Source organism: Leiobunum rupestre, chromosome 2, assembly GCF_980474605.1.
Source record: "Leiobunum rupestre chromosome 2, qqLeiRupe1.1.hap1, whole genome shotgun sequence".
NCBI lineage: Eukaryota > Metazoa > Arthropoda > Arachnida > Opiliones > Sclerosomatidae > Leiobunum > Leiobunum rupestre.
The window spans coordinates 69,771,439-69,796,411 of NC_143385.1; the positions used below are offsets into that span (position 1 = coordinate 69,771,439).

The 24,973-nt window shown below is 35.3% G+C and overlaps 1 protein-coding gene across 1 annotated transcript; it reads left to right on the top strand.

The window, feature by feature from the left end:
- Positions 1-22,418, top strand: LOC149958897 (protein sidekick homolog). Its single transcript, XM_090165081.1, has 8 exons — positions 1-178; positions 507-570; positions 1,371-1,682; positions 4,096-4,422; positions 13,244-13,564; positions 19,258-19,551; positions 21,278-21,580; positions 21,764-22,418. The coding sequence occupies exons 1-8, from the start codon at positions 59-61 to the stop codon at positions 22,042-22,044; spliced, it is 2,022 nt and encodes a 673-aa protein (XP_090021207.1). The 5' UTR covers positions 1-58; the 3' UTR covers positions 22,045-22,418.
- The last annotated feature ends 2,555 nt before the right edge of the window (positions 22,419-24,973 follow it).

Consider the following 24,973-nt stretch of genomic DNA (forward strand, 5'->3'; position numbering starts at 1 on the left):
GTTAAATTTTCAAGGCTTCAACCAAAATTATTAAGCTTTCAACCCTGTACAATTTAAAATGAGTTCATTGGTTAATTTTAAACCTTTTAATTTATTTCGAATTCGTTGGCTATTTGCATTGTTCATAATATTGGGACTCATCTTGGATATAAAATGTGATAAATCTGAATCTAGGAATGTAAGTCAAGATTTGATATAAACATTACTCCTAAACATAGAAAGTTTAAAAATGAATCTATAAAAATATATACCATAAATAATTTTATCACGTTCTACTGATTCAAATTTAACAAATGGCCATATAAATAATAAACGTAAGTTACGACGGACATCTCCCCGCGAGAAAAATTCCAATTATACAAACAAAAAAAAGCTGTGAAACCGTTGGCAGAGCTATTGGTTTGCAAGAGACTGACATCTTTCAGTTTCATACTAATGAATTTACGTCATTTATGATTATATAAGCCATTTCGTAAGTATTTTAATTTGCTATTATATTTATACAGGGTACCTTTAATTTTGAATCTGACTTTCCAATCTCTTACCTCGGTGACGTCATCAATAGTCAAGGTTCGTTATTATTTCCAAGCTATTAGAGAACAAGTCAAGATATTTATTTTACTGAGAACTTGGATGGGAAAGAAGTAGGTCAGCCAGAATTGCGCACATATGTAGGTGCAACATTAGCACCATCTGTCTATCATTTGTTTTAATTGATCCTGATTTACAATATAATTGAGGGTTTACCTATAATCCTATTTAGGATGATTTCGTTATTTGGAGGTTTAGTTAAAAATGTGTACTAAATGTTTGTGTAATTCAATTTTCCGTAATTAACTTTATTTCAATTTAAATCGTCATTACGACCTATTGAAGATAGCGCTATACAATAAGTATAAAATATATATTTTTCATTTGAAAAAAGCTGTTATCAGTATTGACAAAAGTGTATAATAATATTAAACAAGTGTGACACTTCCTATTCTGCACATGCAAAATTTTCTCTGAGAGCTATTCACAAGACAGACTGCATTACGGGCTTCGTCACCGTTTTGCGTCCACTTGTTCCCGAGTCACACGAAGCCTTTGTAGGCGCCTCGCTAGGGGAAGATTTTTTCTTGAGATGACCTCACTTCATTACTAGCTCTCGGTCGAATATTCCCCAAAGTTACAAACTTATGGAACAATATTATAGACTTATGGTACTGATCATGCTAGTGGGCCTGAAAGGTAAACTAGTTCGTTCTCAGTAACCTAAATGTTTTCTTGGTAAAATTCATTTGGTCTGTTCGGATTTTATATTCGTTATAGTTATTTATTCATAATAACATTCACAGTCATTTACCTATATAATCTGTATTGCATTTTAGAGCCCGGAGAAGTCCGGAGTGTTCAATTCGACTGTCCAAAAGCTACATCTTTGACTGTTCAATGGGACCATGCAGAAAACCTGAAGCAGCCCCTGGATGGTTACGTCCTCTCTTTGAAGGACGTCAGAAAAGTATCAGAAATCAGTACTGATGTGAACAGAGAAGCGTCCACCTATACGTTCAATAAGTTGAGACCTGACACGAAATATTCTCTAAAAATTGGGGCCTATAGTCTAGACTGCTCGCAATCTGGAAAAATAAAGCGAATTCTGGGACCAACAACAGAAATCGAAGCGAATACGGCACCAGCAGGTTAGAACCTAAAAAAGTGTATCGCTTTTTAGTATTTTTTAAATTTATAGATCTTTTTTGAGGGTTAACAAACAATTAGATCGGCCATGGTTTTATTTTACTTGCCTTTCGTGGTTTTACTCAAGCTTGTCATTAAAAATATTCAGTTACAAATAGGTTTTCGGAATAGAAATTAAACTACTTTATATTTTCTTTTTCATTTGATCGAGGGATTTCCGAATATGTAACTCACTTGATGAAATACCGTCGATAAGGGTATTTAATATTAAAATTAAAATTACTTGCAGCGCCGCACAACGGCTTTTATTTTGAACGATAATTTTATCGCGCCTAGTTTGTGATGTCATTGACTACGGTTTTGTCTAAATTTTTCTCACTGCATCTTGTACTTAATTCAGTAGTATAATCCCCTGGTTCGATAAGAGATTTTTGCGTTTCGGTTACGGAATCAGTAGCATCTACATTTTATACGCAAGCCTAAATCGAGGGGTTAAGCTCTTTAATCATGTACACCGATTACAGCGGGTACAGCCTTTGGTAGTGCTTAATCTGTAATCGATTATGTAATCAAAGCTACGGTCATGGTCACCCACTCGTCCTTAACTCTATGTTGGGGATAGCGGCCAATGAGAAATAACGTGTAGTCAATGACATCAATCACCACGCTAAAATTCAAATTGTAGGGGCGTTCTACTTATTATTTATAATTAACTACGAAACGGAAAGCAACGAAACTATATTCCAAGGGTACTTTAAACGTAAGCGCTTCATTTAATAGCAAAATTAAGGCGGTAAAAAATTATTTGCAACTTACTCTTTAGTATAAGAAACTTTTAGAGTGGGTTTAATTAGAAGAACAAAATACGTCTGTAACGAGAGAAATTTCAATCCTTTTACAAGTGACATTCACTTAAACTTTCACTTTAGCATTCTTTCGCTGATATTTCATAAAAAGTTGCACAGAAAAATAGTCACAAAGGGACTTTTTAAAACTATTAAATCGGCCAAATGAAGTATAATTTTTTTATATATTCTTCATTTTACAGCCTTGGATAATTAATTCTGGCCTTTAGGTTTTGGTCAAAATAGAACGGATAAAAGCGGCCCAAGAAGGGCTCTCCAGCGGCAAAATTCGTCCAAACCTGCTACATGTATGTGGCGGAAAAATTCCATTTTGGTGTCTACTTTGAGGATCGGATGAGTCCGCAGCGAAGGGGGGGGGGGGGGACAATATACTTTAATTTCTAATACTTGAAGACTTTTTCTAAGTAGTTATAAAAATTACTTACCCCGTGCGTGACTGTGGAAATCAATACAATGGATGAATACAATCTTTAAACTTCCATTGTTTTTACAAAAATTCTCAAATTCAGGGTTAAAGAATCAATATTTTAAAATACAAAACTGAATAGCTTTCGTAAGTAATATTATAGTCGGTATCTGAAAGAAACACTATTGAGCTCTCTTATTACAAGAGTACGTAACTAACAGTTTATGTGTTTCATTTTATATCATAGAAATCATAAAGTCTTTTAAAGCGGGGGCGGCTCAAGTGAAGTACCTGGATGGTACGGTAGGTGACGGAAGTTCTTCCAAAATAGTCTATTAGTTCCAAAGTTCAGCAACGGTGACTGTATAAATGGCTATATGTGCAACCCGAAGGAGGAGGGGGGTGCGAGGCCACAAGTCAAGTTGTAGTATCACCAATTTAACATGTTAACTCTCTTATGAGCTATGACAGAGGCCTGATATTAAAATTTTATTACGAATTATGACTAAACAAACAAATATGAAAAGGCTTACACCTAAATAAGGTATTGTAGTAGATTAAGTACCTTTTAAAAAGTTACAAGTTATTGTTTTCGCCGTTTAAATTGTGATAAAATTTAATTATTTTGCGCTGCAGCTACGATAGTGGGCGATACTTAATAGGGTATTTTCGCTGTAATTAAGAACAGCCAGAGGGTTTTCTTTCGAGCTGCCATTTTCATTAAAGGGAATATAACCTGCACAGCAATCTTTATGGAAGACCCCTTCAATTTTCCAAATTACCCTGTACAGTGGCGCCAAACATTTTTAAAGCCAAAGGCAAGAGCGGCCAGAGCTGCAAACTTTGGTGTTCCACACCAAATACTTGAGCTTACATTCCCTTTAATAGCGGAGACACGAGGAGTCTCAACATTTAACAAGTTTCTTTTTAAAAAGCTTTTGGAAGGTTTTAGTTTAAAAGGATCTTAGTTAATTTTTCATGTTAACGCGCCAAGAATTTAAACCCGTTAGTTCTTTTTAAAACTAGATATAATATAAATGGCCAATGCCGTGAAAAGAGAGCACCATTTTCTGAAAAGTGCTTAATTATACCAATCTATCGAAGAAATAAAAAATATAATATAGTTATTCTTTTTTATTTCAGCACCGACCATTTGCAAAAACATAAGAGCCTTCGTACTATCCCCGCACATAGTGGAACTTAATTGGGTGGAACCTGAAAGTAAAAATGGTGAACTCAGTGGTTACGTCGTTGAATGGCAGTGTCAGAATAGGCCTCTTTGCCGACCGTCACAAATGGAGATCAAAGGATTTGAAAACACTTTCGTTATGACGGGACTTCTTCCTTACACGAAATACTCCATCGTTATCAAGGCTTTTAACCTAGATAAGGACCATAACTGCATTCCAGGAAAAAATAAAAAACTGTTTTCGGACCCTTGTTCAACTGAAATTGATACGCCGGTTGCTGGTAAGTCGTGATCTAAGCCTTATATATAAATATAGATTGTTTGTTGTTATTAGTTATTATAGTTTAAAGAGTGTAATTTAATATTTTTAACAATATTTTTGGAAATACCACAGAAATTAAATACGATTATAAATAATTATAAGTGTAAAATACAGCAATTCCAAAATTCTTAGTTATTTTTGGTAACAAGAAGGCGTTGTTAAAATGACAAGCGCGCGTCATTAACCACTACAACGTCCTCTTCGCTGTGTGAACTTCAAAAAGCAAAATACGTATATATACAAAAGCAACCAAGTCTTAACGATGAATTGAGAGCGAAATAGATAGAAATAACAAAATTGCAATTACATACAGGTCAAATCGCAAATTATTTTATTGCAAAAACTCAATTTGAAACTAGATTTTGTTTCATTTATAAATTATCTTTAAATTTTACTAGAAATTAAACCCGTTTTGCCTGAATGCTCGTATTTTCTCGACGTCGTTCGGCCATATTTTTATATTTAATTTCTAGCCGGGAAGCCGAAAAACGCATGCGTGCAGTCGTAAAACGAATATACTTCAAACTTTTTTGCCACGTCAATTTGCCGTTGTATAGCGCTCTTGATGATCTACACATCGCAGAGGAAGAGGAATTTCTCCCGCTTGGCTACGTTTTTTCGCGTTCCGAATCATACCTGATCACACACACACACTCATGGACGACACCAGCCTATAATGGTTCTTATATTAAAGTACACGATTCATAAAAAGGATAGTATGATAAGATACGTCTCTTAATTTTAAATGTTTTCTATTTTGTCTATCAAATATCATCTATAATTTAAGTATATCCTTATAAAATGCAATCCACCGAAAAACCATTCGGTTAAAATAGATCCTAAAAACAAAAAAGTCACGTCGTATATTACTCTATAGCCCATTAATGTCGTGAACTCAAACTATGAGCAACGTATTTACAGCCCATAATAGTCGTGAAATCAAATAAAAAGCAAGATCTCTTATTATATTCGCATAAACGTAATTAACTGGACTTATTTCTTCAAAGCACATCACTTGTAGACAAATATGCTTGACCTTGCGCGTCCTAAGTGTTTTATTGAGTTAACATCCTTTGTATAACCATGAAACATTTCAAAGAGAAAGGCTACTATAAGAATCTCATTTGGTTGACGTAATTATATCAGTGGCGCCGATCCCATGGGGGCGGCGGGGCCGAAGCCCCCATTGGGAAAAATCGATGGGGGCTCTGCCCCCCTTGGTAAAACCGCCGATGTTAAAGGCCATTTACTTTTAAGCAAGAAAGTGTTGCCAGCAGCCTCATTCCAAGTTTATTAGTGAGCTTCGGCCCCCATTGGGAAAAAAAGCGATCGGCGCCACTGAATTATATACTGCAGTCACAGGCAGAGACGTAAGTTTGAAATGTTACATAGGGCCGACATGTTATCAAAAGTAAATACCCTACCCCGATCCCCGGTTCTCAATACCGACAATGTCGTAAACCTATCTAGTGTTACCCTTGATGACAATGAAATCAAGGTGCTTAGCTTGGGCCTTAACTTTATCCCTAAACCAAAATACATCAACCATCTGAATATCGCGGTAGAGATTGAAAAACTTTTTATTAAAAACACAAATAATTTTAACGATAACCAAATTAGCGACATCTGTCACATCGTCACCCAAGAACTCAAAACATACAACCACAACTCCATCCAAGATAACTTACTTAGGGATTTTATACTAAGCCTTAAATCATTAGCCAACCGTAATAATATAGTTATAGTTCCTGCCGATAAAGGAGGAAAAATCACCATCTTAGATAGGGACTGCTACATCTCCAAATTAAACTCTGTAATCAACGATGGCGACTATATTGAAAATAAGAAATATAGTATACTGAAACAAACCCGTGACATCACAAATTTCACCATCGAACTAGAGGAAAAGGGTGAACTTAATAATAAACAAAAATTCGCACTTCGTGTCAATGACCCCCGTATTTCACATTTAAAAGGTTATGTCAAACTTCATAAAGGTAATAATCCCATGCGTCCTATTGTTGATATGTCAGCTGCCCCCACGCGCAATCTTGCCATACACCTAGCTTTGATATTTGATACCCTTGTAGATACCAATAGATCCATTAAGAACTCGTTTGATTTTATAGACAAACTTGACAACTTAGATTTTAGTGACAATGGTTTTATGGTTAGTTTTGATGTTGTAGGTTTTTTATCCTAACACCCCAGTAGATGAAACCGTTATCATTGTTAAGTCCCTCTTATTAAAACACCAAAATGTAGTAAAAAGTGTTACCACCCTTAGTATAAATAGTATTTTATCTGCCACGGAATTATGCCTAAAGAATACCGATTTTGAATATAACGGTAAAATATATAAACCAACTGATGGTCTCCCAATGGGGTCCAACATTTCTCCCGTTCTTGCCAACATCTTCATGATACATTTCGAAGAAAATGTATTATCTCTCATAAACAATTTCCCCGACACGTGGTGGCGCTATGTAGATGATGTTGTTTCCCTGTGGAATCTCAGCAAAGGAGAACTTTATACCTTTCTGGATAATATCAATAGTAAACACCCCAAAATCAAATTCACGCTAGAGATCGAAAACAATAATGTTTTACCTTTTTTGGACATTTTAATAGATAGAACAAAAAATCGAAATAACCCTGACCATTACTTATATCAAAAGTCCACCCATTCACAAAAATTTCTAAATTATAATTCCTACCATGCACACCATGTCAAAAATGGCATAATTAAAAGTCAAAATTTCCGCATAAATAAGATCTCAACGAATCCAATGAAGGATATTTGTATAATTAAAAAACAATTTGAATCAGGCCAGTTCCCCACCAAAACACTAAATAAATTCCTCCATGTATGTACCCCGAATGTCAATCCCCCCACAGATAAATCCAAAGATAATTGGTTATTTCTTCCATATTACAAAGGTCTTAATGAAATACTAACGAGAAAACTTAGGACGTTTAACATCAAAATTATAAATAAACAAGTTGGCAAACCAAAATATACCTCTCCTCGGAAGAATGGTCCCTAGTGGTATTAATTTCTCGACACGACCCCCAAAGATATCTCCGCAATTCAGAGTTATTTACGAAAAACGTATACTCGGTTCAAACCCTGCCCGGTATAAAATTTTAATTTTAATTTAAATAATTGAGACGAAACAATCGAGTTTAATTTATTCAGAATATTATAAATTAAGTAGTTACAACAGCGAGTTAGACTTACTAAAACAATGCACAATTGAATTTAACCCTTTTTACAGTACATGTTTATCAGTTGAATATAATACTAAGCAAATTTTAATGAAAGAAATATCTACAGATGGTAATTGTATTTTTCTCGCTTACGAAATACTTGCCGCATCTTTAACGCTCATTTTATTTCAACAATCGTAGACTTCCAGTTGACGTTGTGTCACATACCGCGTGAAAAAGACCAATGCCGTCCAATTTCCAATATCATATAATGACTCGCACACCCAAGAAATCATTGACTGCGTTAGAAATCGTAGATATCCAAATATCCACACCAAATGTATTTACAAGAAGCAAAAACCTTACCATCAACAAAGCACAGAGAGCCACTTGACTAACCGCCAGCTCTTAAAGCAATTAACGTTAAATTATCTCCTTTGAATTAACAGAACTATATATAGGTCGTTAAAAAAGTGGACCACCCACAGGGTCTACCCTTTAACCCTCTAATCTCGGCTGACTGCGCTAAAACAAGATTTAACCTTTAAAAAATACCAGATTAGGCCTTCATAAATTCATTAATAAAAAAAGACTTTATTACCTATTATGCTTACGATGCCTGTCTTAATTTCAGTGAAACTAAGCAGCTATCGGTGGTTCTGTGGTAGAGCGCTCGACTGCCAAGCCGAATGGTCTGGGTTCGAAACCTGGGTGGCGCATTTGTTTTTAATCAATAGAGAAACGCTAAATTAGAATTTCTTCGATGCAATGATTTCAATTTCAATTCTATTTCAATTAAACCAAAATTTCGTACTCTATTAAATACGCTTCCGATAAAGTTGAAGGTCTAATTTTCAATAAGGCGTAACAAGTGTCGGTGGTTCTGTGGTAGAACGTCCGCCTGTCAATCATGAGGTCTCGGGTTCAAATCCCGCCCGATGCGATCGCAAATTGATACTAAGACGAATACCGTGTACAACTGGTGGAAACCCTGCCATTGGACGTTGAGAGGTAGCATTACACTCAGCACTCGGTCCGTCCCAAAGTCATTAAGAAGAAGTTGGAGAGAAAACGCCCATATAAACACAACAGACTCAACATGCACAACCATCAGAACACAAACACAACAAATTCAACACTCACAACCTACGCATAAACATTACAAAAACGTAATACACCAAACCGTCACGACGGTGAGCGAAAAAACACCATCCAAACCAAACCGCAAATGCATCCGTTAACGCTCACCGTCACACGGTGGTTTTGCCAACCCTTTGAGAAACTGCGTACGCAGTGATTACACTTTGCACCGAAAATGCGAACGCGTTCGCAGTCCTGACAGACAGACCGACCCACCCACAGACCCACCCACAGACTCACCCACAGACCCACCCACAGACCCACCCACAGACCCACCCACAGACCCACCCACAGACCCACCCACAGACCCACCCACAGACCCACAGACAGACACGGTCGTTGTATAACCCCTCCTAGGGGACTTTGTCCCCTCGGAGAGGTAAAAAGCCAAAAACCTGGGTGGTACACTACTAAAGTGGGAACAGAATGAACCAAAACAAGTTGGCGAGCCAAAATATACCTCTCCTCGGAAGAATTGTCCCTAGTGGTATTGATTTCTCGAGATAACCCTTAAAGATATATCTCCGCAATTCAGAGTTATTTGTTAAAAATGTTATCCCAGTTCTATCCCGCCCGGTATAAAATTTAATTATAATTAGAATAATTGAGACGAAATGACCAATTTTAATTTATTCAGAATATCATAAGTTATGTAGTTACAACAGTGAGTTAGACGTACAATAACTGTAGTAGTTCGTCTGACCGCCAAGAACTAAGAAAGACTGATCTCCAGATTGACGGCAACGGCTTTGTAAACGTTTATTTCATGTTTTTAGACCCGTCAAGATTTGACTACAGTTCGAAAAGTCGAAGAGATTATATTTTTTACCCGGTTTGATTGATAGTTCTTCACACGGTGGCGCTATATTATTACTTTTATATAGTTTCCGCGGGAGTTTTGAATAATTATCCTTTTTCTAAGCGTTATTAAAAGGTAAAAAACCCGCCTTATCATAATGGTTTCTTTACTGTTTATATTCCGAAAGGAAGTCAATGGCTTGGCGGTAAACAATCTGCATTGTAACGATGCGACCCGAGATCAATTCCTGAACAGGATCAAATAAAGTAAAATACTCAAATATTTAATTAAATATAATATTAATATAATTTATAAATATAATATAATTTATAAATATTTAAATAAATATAATATTAATATAATTTATTAATATTTAATTAAATATAAGATTAATATAATTTATAAATATTTCATTAAATATAAGATTAATATAATTTATAAATATTTAATTAAATATAAGATTAATAAAATTTATAAATATTTCATTAAATATAAGATTAATATAATTTATAAATATTTCATTAAATATAAGATTAATATAATTTATAAATATTTAAAATGATGTAGAATAAATTATAGTACCTAACGTTATAACTTTCTAAATGACATTCGCCAAAGCTGTTTTTTAGAAAACACCGTAACTTAACAAGCGTTGGTGGCTGAGGGGTTAGAGTAAATCTCTTGCACAAGGCAGACCCGGGGTCAATTCCCGGCCGGCGCTAATAAATCGCAAATTGATACTAAGACGATTACCGTGTACAATTGGTGGAAACCCTGCCATTGGACGTTGAGAGGTAGCATTACACTCAGCGCTCGGTCCGTCCCAAAGTTATTAAGAAGAAGTTGGAGATAAAACGCCCGTACAAACACAACAGACTCAACATCCACCACCATCATAACACAGACCTTCACCATCTCTACACCCACAACCGACATAACACGAACTCAACATGCACAACCATCAAAACACAAACACAAACTCAACACTCACAACCGTCATAACACGAACTCAACATTCACAACCTACGCATAAACATTACAAAAACATAATACACCAAACCGTCACAACGGTGAGCGAAAAAACACCATCCAAACCAAACCGCAAAATAATCCGTTAACGCTCACCGTCACACGGTGGTTTTGCAAACACTACGAAAAACTGCGAACGCAGAGATTTCGAGACATTGCGTACGCAATGATTAACCTTTGCACGGATAATGCGAACGCGTTCGCAGGACAGACATACGGACAGACACGGTGATTGTATAACCCCTCCTAGGGGACTTTGTCCCCTCGGAGAGGTAAAAAGAAAACAACCCATCCGAGACAGTTGGCATAGTATATAAAATTGAGTGCTCCACGTGCAATGGAGTCTATATAGGCGAAACCGGTAGAAAATTAAAACTAAGGGTAAATGAACACAAACGTGTTGTCACCAAAAAGATTTCAACGAACGCCTTTTACATCCATTTAAAAAATAACCCATCGCACACTATTAATTGGGATAACGTAACTATTCTAGCCAAAGAACACGAATATATTACAAGGAAGATAACAGAAAGTATATACAATAAGAGATTTAATAACAATTTTAATCTAGAATTAGGCATAACATTAAAAAACAATTGGAACATCGATAAACTCCTAAAATTCAAAACTATGTAATCCCCCATTGTAAGCTTATATTACCAACCTGTATATTTTGTGACTGCGCCAACTGCATCTGTTAGGAACCAAAAAAAAAACCCACAGGTCACTTTTGCGTTGCATCTCTCTGCGGAATGTATGTACATGCTTTTAACGTTATATAAGTGTATGATTTTTAACTTGTAATCAGATTGAATGACGAGCCACGGCTTGAAACGTCTCTTATTTTATAGATTAAAAATAATTTTACCTTTATTATTTTTTGTCTCTCATTCACGGTATTTCTTCGTAAATAGTCTTAATTTTTGTCCTATGCAGTCAACATCTTGTCTTATTTATGTAATTACGCTTTTAATGTAATAGAGTAAATTTAATGAGAGTAGATCCGAATATTTTATATCAAATTTATTAATTAGATCAAAATATATTATACTTAACTCAGTAAAGCACTTAGGACGCGCAAGGTCTTGCATATTTGCCGACAAGTTATGTGCATAGGGACCGAGGGGTCGGACATTTGTACAAAATCCCGTACACTTCGCAAGAAATCTCCGACGAAATCTCGAAATCTCTGACGAAATCGCAAAATCTCTGACAAAATTTCAAAATCTCTGACGAAATCGCGAAATCTCTGACGAAATCGCGAAATCTTTGACGAAATCGCGAAATCTCTGATGAAATCGCAAAATCTCTGACAAAATTTAAAAATCTCTGACGAAATCGCGAAATCTCTGACGAAATCGCGAAATCTTTGACGAAATCGCGAAATCTCTGATGAAATCGTGAAATCTCTGATGAAATCGCGAAATCATTGACGAAATCGTGAAATCTCAGACGAAATCGCGAAATCTCTGATGAAATCGCGAAATCTTTAACGAAATCGTGAAATCTCAGAAGAAATCGCGAAATCTTTGACGAAATCGCAAAATCTCTGACGAAATCGCAAAATCTCTGACGAAATCGCAAAATCTCTGACGAAATCGCAAAATCTCTGACGAAATCGCGAAATCTTTGACGAAATCGTGAAATCTCAGAAGAAATCGCAAAATCTCTGACAAAGTCGCGAAATCTTATAAAATCGCGAAATCTTATAAAATCGCGAAATCTTATAAAATCGCGAAATCTTATAAAATCGCGAAATCTTATAAAATCGCGAAATCTTATAAAATCGCGAAATCTTATAAAATCGCGAAATCTTATAAAATCGCGAAATCTTATAAAATCGCGAAATCTTATAAAATCGCGAAATCTTATAAAATCGCGAAATCTTATAAAATCGCGAAATCTTATAAAATCGCGAAATCTTATAAAATCGCGAAATCTTATAAAATCGCGAAATCTTTGACGAAATCGGGAAATCCTAATAAAATCCCGAAATCTTGGACGAAATCGCGAAATCTGACGAAATCGCAAAATCTCTGACGAAATCGCGAAATCTCCGACGAAATCGCGAAATCTCCGACGAAATCGCGAAATCTTTGACGAAATCGCGAAATCTTCGACGAAATCGTGAAATCTTTGACGAAATCGTGAAATCTTTGACGAAATCGCGAAATCTGACGAAATCACGAAATCTTTGACGAAATCGCGAAATCACAGAGATTTCGAAATCCCGTACGCTTTTTTTGGGAATGTCCGACCCCTCGATAGGGACTGCCATCCCTTTTGATATGTGAAACTTAAAATATTCGATATTCTATGAAGAATTTTAATTTTAAACTTAGCAAAAAGTTTTATAATGCGGTATGCTATAGATCATGGATTATCGAAATTTTAAGATCTTACACATTTCAGAAGAATCGATATACCTACAATATATATAAAAATAGTCGTTAGAAAAAGTCATTTAACTTTTGTAGCGTTTCAATACAACGTTTAAAAAATTACCATTTCTATTATATATCTTAAGACCATTCCAGATTTTTTCATAGAAAATTTTTCTTCTTATATTTTACATTTCGCTTTTTATATTAATTTCTTGCAGGGCCACCGGAAATAGAACATTTCGAGGCAAAGGTATCAAAAGGGGTTTCGGAAAGGTCATCGGTTATTCTTTCTTGGAATGTGACGAGAGAAGAATTTGCACCGCCAACGAAGATATTTCGCATTGAGTATAAATTGAAAAGTAACAAAATTGTGGATGGAATCGTAAATTGCAAATCGGACGATGAAGTATGCCGGGATCAAAAATACACGGTAGAGAGATTGCAGCCAAACTCTGAATACGAATTCTTTATTCGAGCGAAATTTGAGCACACGAGTTTTGGAGCAAGTAGAAGAACAGAAATGTTTACATGCCCTACAGGTACGAGTCTTGAGTATTTAAAATCTATTTGATTAAGTACAACTTAACCCCAGTTTAAGATCACAAGGTTCCGACAAGACCCATTCTTTGCTTGGAACTAATGCAATTTTGTGGGCTCTGTGTTACCTCTCATCGTTTGTTCGAAACATTTCTTACGTAATATTACACAAAATCTTGCAAAATTTCCGATTTTTTTCCTCTATAAATTGCAATAATCCTATTACTAATATTATCCACGACTCTACCCATATGCGGCTTCCCGTTGCTACGCAACGTGTTTTAAATTTTTAATGATTAGGCTTAGTTTCTATTTTGGTGTTATAGTCGAAAGCCTGATTTCCCGCACGGTACTGATGAGTGCCAAATAGTACGAAACCGGTCTGCCGTTGGAATTTCTGGCTATTTTATTTTATTTAGTGTTTCACTCGAAGATCTATTTGGTGCGAGCTGTTAGTAAGTTGTATAAATGTATTCAAATTGGTTTAGGGTTAGCTTTCTAATCATTTTTCATTATGGAATATTCTACCTATTTGCGTATTTTATCACATTTTGCAATGCAGTCCATAGGTAGTTCCTTTTCATTAAAAAATATTGAGCCTTAGTTTCCACTAGCGCGTCACTCAACTTTGGGACGTACAGTCCCGGACAAATGTTTCTGGACACTTTGATTTTCTAATGTTTCAAAAACCGTTCACAGTAGAAAGTCGAATGATATCCTTTTGGAAAGTTTAAAAAACGGAGAAACTTCTGCTATTTTACATTTTTAAATATTGAATAAGTATTCGACCGTGGCCTACTAATCCGAAACATCGCCTTTTCAACCAATAGAAATTCGTGACACTCTGGCACGTGATAAACACCTATCGACGCACGGAATTGTTTCCTATCCAAAACCGGATCCGGTTTCAAAATCGGACAAGTGGTTCCGATGATATTGAGGTAAAACCAAAACCAAAAATCGAGCTTCTTAAGCCTTATCGAAATTCATTTCAAATTTAAGTCAGTTTTAGTTGGCAGCGAGGAATTGGCCGACGCCCCGGTATACAACTATTTTGAGTTGTTGACGGTGTTTTATGATATTTCTCCGTAGTTTGTTCGGTAATTTAAGATCTTAAAACACTTTCAAAGCTATAAGATATGATATTAAGATCCTAAAATAACCGAAAAAATTACGAAGAAATATCATAAAACAGTCTGGGACTGTACACACGTTTTGATGCACGTAAAGAGAAATGTATAATGACGCAAGATTAGTGGAAACCAAGCTTTAGACTTTCTAAAACCTGAGACTCTTTCGACTTCTAAAAGTTAGTATAAAAAGTAAAGGTTTTGTCGAGGTAATAGAGCGCTCTTTTTGCTTTTTTCAAATTGTCCAATTGCACATAAATTTTAATCTCTTCACACTTCACCATAAAATTTGGGCAGGAATCGCTGGAGTTGGTAGACTGAAAAAATAATGGTGTTGAAATGGTGCGGAATGGGTTCATATGAAATCCGTAACCCTAACACTCTAAGAAAAGATGGTCTCACCATAAACCCATGTTTGGTCCCAGATTTATCACCATAAAAGGATTATCCACCCCCGTAAATTGGCGAATTTTATTAATACTATTCTTAAGTGAGTGCTGTACTACTACCCTATAGGTAGTATTGTAGCATTCTTAAGTGAGTAAAGGAGTAGCCTAAAAGAGGTAAAGTAGCAGCCTGGAAGGGATAATGAAAAGCCTATAGAAGCTATATTTAATCGATTTCTTATCCAAAAATAAGTACGAAAATTATTATCACAATTTTTTGTCGATTAAATTCAATTTTTACTTAAAGGAAAAGTCCAGGCTGGGTAAAACTTGGGTCTATTTGAAAGATTATGTTTAAATATACTCAAAAATATCAGTCGTAAAATTGTATCGAGAAATTAATTTTTAAACGAGCGAAATTTACCGCCAAGCGAGCTGCCATTTTGTTTCGCCTTCCTTCCGCAGACCGCACGCGGAGCAAGCGCGCGCAGGGAACAGAGCGCTGTTAAAGCCTGTTATAGCGCGAACAGCGCGTGATTAAAGTCCTAAAACGTCACCCCGAAACAAAAAATGACAGATCGCTTGGCGGTAAATTTGCCTCGTTTAAAAATTAATTTCTCGTCAATAAAAAAAGATACAATTTTACGACTGATATTTTTGAGTTTATTTAAACATGATCTTTCAAATAGACCCGAGTTTTACCCAGCCTGGACTTTTCCTTTAATAAAAAACTTCGGGAAATATGGGCCTTGGCCATTTCGGCCTCTTTTAACTGTATCTTCCGCGCTTTCTCCATTTGTTAACTAAACCAATCATAACAAAATTACATCACCTTTGCCGCAACCAATGATAAATCGAGTCTATTTCTATTTCTGGTAGAGATAATCAGTCCTCGAAACCGTGTCACCTCGCTTAAGCCTAAAACCATGGACTAATTAACCACAGGGACGGTCCGGCATGGGAAAAAGTAAAAAAGAAGAAGCATCGACGCACTCTAGCGGTACTCACGGGCATAACAGGAAATGCTTGTATAGGCTGGTGATTCAATATAGGCGGGGGGAGTAAAATAGGGCAAGAAGCTTCCTTGGAATGCTTGGAATTTAAAATTTGAACCACGAGATTACCATGCGGTGCTAAATTAAATTAATCGTCGTAAGAATTTAGAATGTCGAGCTTCATCGATCATACTTATAGTAAAATATTCTGCTTACCGTCTGAAAGCAATTTCCAAATTTGTAACGGTTGTTATTATTAACATTGTATAATATTATTTATAAATATAAATGATCATACCGTGGCTTAATAGTTCCTTACCTTTTTTATGATGAATAATTTAGAATTAGAAGGTATCTTAGAATTAGAAGGGGAAAACGTATTATTTAACTATACTAATTATACTTATTTAACGTGATAACATAGATGGTTATGAGACACGTTTGGGGGCTTCCTTTGTAAACAACCATCTGAAAATTCAAATCGCAACCGCTAAACCGTTAAAAATGTTACCCGACAGATGGCAAAATTTCAAAAATCAGTTTCCAGTTTATGACGTTTGAATCACCAGGGTAAAAAATATTTGCCCGGCAACGCTGCTGAACGCGTTAACACTTTTTTTTGGGTCTTTATAAGGAAAGGTTTTAGATATGGACCGTCCCTGTTGTTAATTAGTCCATGCTAAAACTCTCTACTTCAAACCGTTCGTTAAATTTTTCGCTTGCTGTTTTTACATGTTTTTTGTGGGAGTTGAACTGTTGAAGTTAGTATGGAAGAGTAAAACTTTGACGCGCAACTATACATGTTTGAAAGAGCCCACAACTTAAACAGCAACCTCTGGAGTTCTTCTTTATATATTGACATTTAATAGACCTAAGGCTATTCAATTCAGGAAAATACTTTGTTGATTTGTGTGAGATATTCCAAAAGGTTTCTAATACGCCATCCGATACTCCCCAGCAAATGCTCCAGTTTGCATCAAAATGTGACGTAAGCATTAATAACTCTTCAGTTGAATTTATTCGGTTACCCAGATTGTTACAAAATATGGGATGTGTCTTTTCAATACGTTTATCCCGAATAAACACTTAAATTTCTAAAGATGTAGGAATTTCCAATCTGACTGATAGAAGACTCCCTTGGCGTTTTGACAAAATCAACAGTTCAGGTTCTAATGTAATTGACCAAGAGAGAGTAACCTTGTTTTCTTGATGCGCCATTAGGTCTTGATGAAGTTCAGAGAGGCTAAAATTTCGATTATTTTTCATTTGTTGGATGTCCATTACAGGTAGATTAATCAATAGTCCTAAAACGGGTGATGGGGTTCTTTTCAGCTTCGGCAATTGTTCCGTTTCTTTAATTTGCCTTAATTGGAAAACAGTTTGGTTATAAATAATTAAAAATTAGTCAATCACATATGGCGAAATGCTTACATTTAATAGTGCAGTTTCTTCGTCTTCAACTTCCATTAAATTTACTTCATTGCTGTTATTGATGTCCAATTTTGAAGAATAATTTCTTTGACCAATCTTATTCACCTGGAGTAAGAATAACGGTTCCCGCACTGATTCACTAACTATGGGTTGAACCAATTGATCAATTTATTTTTTAGGAGTTGATGAACCTTTAGGTAGGTTACCTTTTTCTGTTTTGTCTTTTTGTTTGTCTCGCACTTTTTCATCTGGCAATCGCGAAGGAAAAGGTTTTTCACTCGTTGGTCCCTTACCGTCTGCCAAATGTAAGTTACACACATAACTATGTTGTTTTAAAATAGCCACAGTAATGGTTTCACGATTAATCAACTTAAGCCATTTTTTACATACACCTAAATTTTTCCCATTTCTGCCCGGTTTAGGAACCGGATAAAAAATTATATTTTTATGGCACTTAGAAACGCTACGACAGTTGTCGGAGCAACAATATTTCCCTATAATTAAATTTAAAACTTAACATTCATTGCAACTTTCTTTGAAATTATAGTTTTCTAACTACTTTCTTCGACTTGGTCTAAACTAAAAACCGTTCAAGTTCGAAATACTGTCTAGCACACGAATGTTTTGGTAACTCCTAGGTTACTCTGAAGTTTTGCAGGTGGCGCTAAAAGCGTTATGTCCAAGTGTTTGACTCCCCCAGCGACAGCCGTAGACGAACCGCGAGGTATTGGTTGGGGGAATACAAATTTCTTCTCCAGGTACACATGAATCCTCCTAAGTAAAACGGTTTCGAGGACTGACTCTCGTTTCCCGAAATAGAAATAGACTCGATTTATCATTGGCTGCGGCAAAGGTGATGTCATTTTGTTTTGATTGGTTTAGTTAACAAATGGAGAAAGCGCGGAAGATACAGTTGAAAGAGGCCGAAATGGACAAGGCCCATTTTCCCGAAGTTTTTAATTAATTAAAAATTTAATTTAATCGTTAAAAAATTGTGAGTATAATTTTCGAACTTATTTTTGGATTAGATATCAATTAAATACAGCTTCTATAGGCTTTTCATTATCCCTTTAAGGGAGTAGTTTAGTACCTCAGAGGAGCGATCTGAAATGCAAGATCCGATAAATTGAATTGCCAAATTAGTTTGGCTAATACAACTAAATAATACTCTCATGAATTATTCGTTGTACATCAGAATATATTATTTTCTGAATAGTAACTTTTTTCATTTAACTTGTAAAAACATTATTTTTATATATACACTCTGTATAATTCTTAAAGAATATTCTTTCAATGCTTAATTTTTCTATAGGTATTTCAATTAGAATATGTACACACTGTAGAAAATCCGAGATAAATTGGAAAACTACAAAAAATGATTTTCTGAAGAATGTTATTTTTTTTTTGTAAAAAACGTTTCCAACTTGAAGTGAATATACATGCACAATGGCTGTTTAAGTCGTATTCTTAAATAATATCTAAGCCTTATCAATAAACGATGTCCCTCCTAAGATTAGCTTTACCATCTAGTTTAAAATTAATTGAATAGATTTGGAATATTTTTATGAAAAAAACTGAATTTTACAACATGTTAGTATTACGAAAATATGTTCGAAATAGGATATTTATTACGGTACCTCACATTAAAAAACCCACTATTTTGGAAAATAATATAAAGTTAGGCACTATTTTGTGCTTCCAACTACTAAAAGCTCCAATAAATAATGATTGTAGTATTTATATTTTATTTTAGTTACATTTGCACCAGTTAATTTTGAGCTAGCATTTCGTACCGAGAACTCAATAACACTTACATGGCAAGGATCTGGAGAAAAAATTGACCAAGATGACGGATATACCTTGAAATGGAGAGACCCAATGAACTCTGAAATAAACGAAGAAAGATTTACCAAAAATGAGAACTACACCGTGAACTATTTAATGGAATTTAGAAATTATTCATTCTCTTTGTCTACGTACCATGTCTTTAGGGATAATATTTGTTATGGAGAGGCTACTAATTTAAGAATAAGGACATCAGCTGGCAGTAAGTACTTTATTGGTTAGTTAATCTATCTTGTGTACATAGTGCCAACAAATTTGGACTTTTTACGCGTATTACAATGTTTAATAACCCAGTTTATAAATCAGATTTAAAAAATTTTATCTTCTTAATTGAGGTGAAAACGTACAACTTAAGAGTTAATAAGGTACTAATATTAGTAACAATATCAACGTTCGTATAAAACCTAATACATCCCTAAAGTAAAAAATTTATTTACGGCCTGGAAAACTAAATTCAAATGGACGTATATACAGGGTGTTAACTAAAAAACGATACAGAGCCAATTACTCAAAATGTGTTTTATGTAAGAATTTGAAATTTGCAGGTTACATCGAGGATGCAGGGGGACAAATTTCAATGACCTTGAACCAGGTCTTCAAGGTAATTCAAATTTTATCTCAAGAGCCGTTAGGATTAGAAGAATAGTTTCAATTAGAAATGTGTTCTACGTTTAATTTTAAGTCTAAACAGCTTTGACCCGATCTAATTTGACTAATGAGAAGCCGAGAAATGTTAGACCAAAAACCATAAGGTCGTGTGTGGTATTCTAATCAAGACACGACATTTAAGGGCTTATAAATCGAAAACTACCAGATCTAATGGATCAAAATTGTCGTGACACTCTAAACTGAGTGGGGGAGTTTGAAATTTGTAACTTATGATGACCTTGAAACATTAGTTCAGGGTCATTCAAAATTTATCTTGAGAACCATTAGGATTAGGAGAATGGTTCCAATTAGAAAAATGCCCCCCAAGGTTTTTTAAGTCAAATTACCTTTTACCCGAGGTTAATAAACCAATAATTAACGTTATTTAATTGATTTAAGACGTACCAAGTATTTTTATTAACTTTTTTTAGTGTAAATGTTTTAAACACAAACGAAACTAAATAAGTAATTGAAATAAATTGAATGACCTTGAACTAATTGTTCAAGGTCATCATAAGTTACAAATTACGAACTCGTTTAGAGTGTCACGACAATTTTGATCCATTAGATCTGGTAGTTTTCGATTTATAAGCCCTTAAATGTCGTGTCTTGATTAGAATACCACACACGACCTTATGGTTTTTGGTCTAAAATTTCTCGGCTTCTCATTAGTCAAATTAGATCGGGTTAAAGCTGTTTAGACTTAAAATTAAACGTGGAACACATTTCTAATTGAAACTATTCTTCTAATCCTAACGGTTCTTGAGATAAAATTTGAATGACCTTGAAGACCTGGTTCAAGGTCATTGAAAAATTCATTGAAATTTGTCCCCCTGCACCCTCTATGTAACCTGCAAATTTCAAATTCTTACATAAAACACATTTTGAGTTATTGGCTCTGTATCGTTTTTTAGTTAACACCCTGTATATATTTTATTAAAGGGGCGCCAAAGTTCGGTGGCAAAAAAAAAAGATAATTGAGCATGCTTTTCATTCCCCCCAACCCCTCACTCGGCCTTGGCAGAGGCAGGTAGAGTCAACCGTAAATTTCGCACTTTACTGACTTTACACACATTTTGCCACCGAACTTTGGAGCCCCTTTAAATAACAAATCTATTTTCGAAAGTTGAGCAACGATTTTATTTTCATAATTTCATTCCGTTCGGTTAGTTTCTATTATTTCTATCGGTGGAAAGAACCCTTCTTCGTTACGGTCCCAAACGTGGAAGCTGGGCCTCAAAATTGTTTCTTATATATTAATATAGAATTGAAAATTTCAGAACCCACCGATCCACTGAACGTTGTTGCGAGTGCAGAAAGTTCGTCGAAAGTACATTTATCTTGGATAAGACCTCGGAATCCAAGAGGAAACTTAGACGGATACGTGATATCGTGGGAATCAACCGATGGGGTATCTACTGGCACCCGCAACGAAACTGGAGGGAAGGAAGATACCGAAATTGTGGGCCTCGAACCTTACACCGAATATTCGTTTTCCGTTTACGCTTTCAATGAGGATGACACTCAACTGATGGAAGGGGAAGTTGCCGTTTCTAGAAAAACTGTCAGAACATATTCCGGTGGTAAGGAAATACATGCCTTTTTAAATTAAGCTAGTAAATTATTTAAAAAACCTAATTTCAATTCTATAAATCTTAAACGAATAGGCTACTTTTATACTTCTATAAATATTTTAAGAATAATTTTCAAATAGCTCATAAAGAGTAAGGAAATGGAACTATATCGAACTGTTATAATTTCTCTAGCTCCTGGTCCAGTGACGGATGGTCGTATTTACAGCAAAACTACAACATCATTCACAGTAAAGTGGAGTCAGCCTTTGAAGCCGAATGGACCTCTGAGCGGTTTCTGTGTTTCGATAAGTACCAAGAAGGAAGATTGCACTCTTAAAAACGATGCTAATACATATACATTTAATGGTCTACGGCCGTCGACGTCATATACGATTCTAATTCTTGCTTTTAATGAAGATGACTCACCTTCTAACAAAGGCAAACGTTTACGTGGAGTGCCAATAGAACTCTAAATAATTTACACTCCTATACGTAAAATATATCTAAATAAAAAATTTCAATTATTTTATGACCTATAGAAATTTGATGAAATCTGTAAAGTTTAGACCTTTTTTCTTTAGATGATATAAGGTAGTGCACTAATTGTTTCTAAAGGTTTTGATAATTTTAATCAAGATATATTATAATCTATTTTGATTAATAAAATATTATCCATTATGAAAATATTTATCTTTTAAGTACCCCTAGAATAATTTAATAATAATGGCAAGTCTTGTTCGTGGAAAAAATTTAACCGAACCTGAGTCTTTTTTCAAAAGACACTGGAAATTAATTTGAAAATGTTCTGAATATTTAATCATGTTGGCTGCCTTTACACTTTTCGAGAAAACATTTTTACAGGTTTTACAGTTTTTAATAAACGTCTGGTGTTTTATTTCGTTCCTTTGACGTTAATTTTACACTGCACATACTTCTACCTCTTCGTCCAACAAAAGCCAGATCATTTAACTGTATCAGTTAAACTCAGAAACCACCTTGTGTATAATGCCGTTCTATGATTCAATATAGGCAACTTTTTGCAATAAAGTATATTACAACGATTAATTCAGTAAGCCCTTACGGCGCGGCAAGATATCAAGGATTTTCTCAAAATTGATTCACCGCATCGAAATTAGCACCGTAGTTATTTTAAAGTAAGTTAGGTTTGCAAAAGTCACCTCCTTTTTAATCTCGACTGTACAAGACTGACTCATATAGACGCCGTGATCTAGTGGCGTTTCTTCTAAATGTTTTAAAGCTTCGAAATTTGAACAGTGTTCAGTCCCATTTTCTTTTTCCGTCAATATCGTAATCTCATCTGATGCACATATTATCTCATTTTGAAGCTACGACTATCTACTCATGACACAGTCAAACTGAATCTTTTATCACAGATACCTTTAATTTGCATTACAAACTTTATGTACGTACATGTACTTCCTGAATCTGCAATTATAGCTCAAGTTCAGTCACCAAGACACGTTTTACAAAACTGAAAAATTAGCTCCAATTGCAGTCAACTTGATCCACTTTGCAGTATGCCAAAATAATTAAGTGAAATTACATTCTACGTTGTGATTCAAACTAATTTTAGTTCAGTGTAGCCCAATTCCAGCTAAAGTTTAGACCAACAGCAAGAAACATCAAACTGGCAGTCAAATTACAGCTTATTATTTTTGAACGGGCAAGTTTTTGCAAATAGGCTTAGTACCGAAAAAGGTAAATGGAAATATTTATCAGGCTTTTTTATGAGCAGCGTTGCCAGGTTACAATGTTAGAGTGGAACTTATAGATTTCTATATAGGCTCAGAAAATACAGCGCCGTCTACTTTATTACCGCTCAACTATTTGTTGAAAAAACTATAGCAGACGACATTTGAATATGAATGTTCTTAAGCTGAAATATTCAGCATTTATATCAAGATAATTTTGAATGAGCAGACAGATTTCACACATTCGGTTCAGTGCCGCATTTACTGAAGGTGGAGCGCAAGGCCCTAAGTTGGTGGGGGCCTATGTAAAGGAAGCATAAAAACGCAAAACTCGCTTGTCCCGAAGCTTAGCTTATGTCACACGAATAATGATTTTTCAAATAATAAAGCAACAAGCCTGATATGTTATTCTCATAAACCGAATCAGTGAAAAATCCATTTATTTCATCAGTGAGTTAAATTTTAACTAAAAAAACAGTGAAATGGTAAAAGTCCTTGGATTTTTCAGTACATACATTTTTTGCCGTTTGTGGGGCCGTCTGTTGGTGGGGCCCCCAGGTCTGTACCTAGTAGGCCTAGTCCTTAATTCGGCATTGATTCGATTTAAAACTCAGTCACTAGACGGTGATACTTCTGACCAAAGTTTAAACTAATCAAGAAGCCTATAGTAAAGCCCAGTTTTAAGTAGACAGTTCTAGCTTTTAGAACTACATAAATACGGCAGATTTCCAAACTACAAGGGGCAAGAGATTGGTTACTACAATAGTGATAAATTTCTATAGCCGTATAGTTAATTGGGCGTAAAATCTAAAAAAACATAAATTTTGATTTGAGCAAAAAAAATCTTTAACCATCATAAACTTGGTCTATGGACATAACTGCTAAATATTAGGACTGATTCTTACAAGCCTCATTTTGAGCTAGAGTTATTCATTGGAGATCTTGGAACAAATTATTCGCCGCGAATGGTGTGACCGTGCAAAGGGTTATTCCAGGGGCGTATTAACCATTAGGCAAAGTAGACACGTGCCTAGGGCGCCATTTTTCTAGGGGCGCCAAAATTCTGATAAAGCCCCACGGTCCATGTACTTGGCTTGCCCCTACTCAAAACAACGCCGAAAAGGTTTGGGGAAACTGAAATATATTTATTTATTTATTTATTAAAAACTGATACGCTCTTCCTTAACTGACCAATGCCAAGGGGCGCCAAATTTTTCTGTGCCTAAAGGCGCCGAAAGGGTTAATCCGCCCCTGGGTTATTCATTTTAAAACACGCCTCGTCAAGGCTACCAAAGGAATAAAAGATAATTTTTAGATCCCCATTTTACCATTATCATAGTTCGTTTGAGAACGTTGAATCTGAGGTCACCACTTACCTCCCCTTTTTGGATGCCGTCACCACAAAACGGTATACAATCCCGCGAATTTGAATTCAATTTAAAAGAATTGTCTCATATGGTTCGTTCTTAGAGCATTTTGTTTGTATAAAAATATTTGAGATTTCTTGGTACTAGTAAGCCAAATATTTTCTATAAAATACGGTTGGTCACGTGTAAATGTTTATTCGACGTCACTAGCTATAGTTATTGAAGACGGTGAGCGCTTGACTTGATAAAGATTTTGATGTTTGAAGTTCACGTGCGAAACGGGGGTGGCAATAAAGTATTTGAAAGCTTAAGCCCTTGACGTA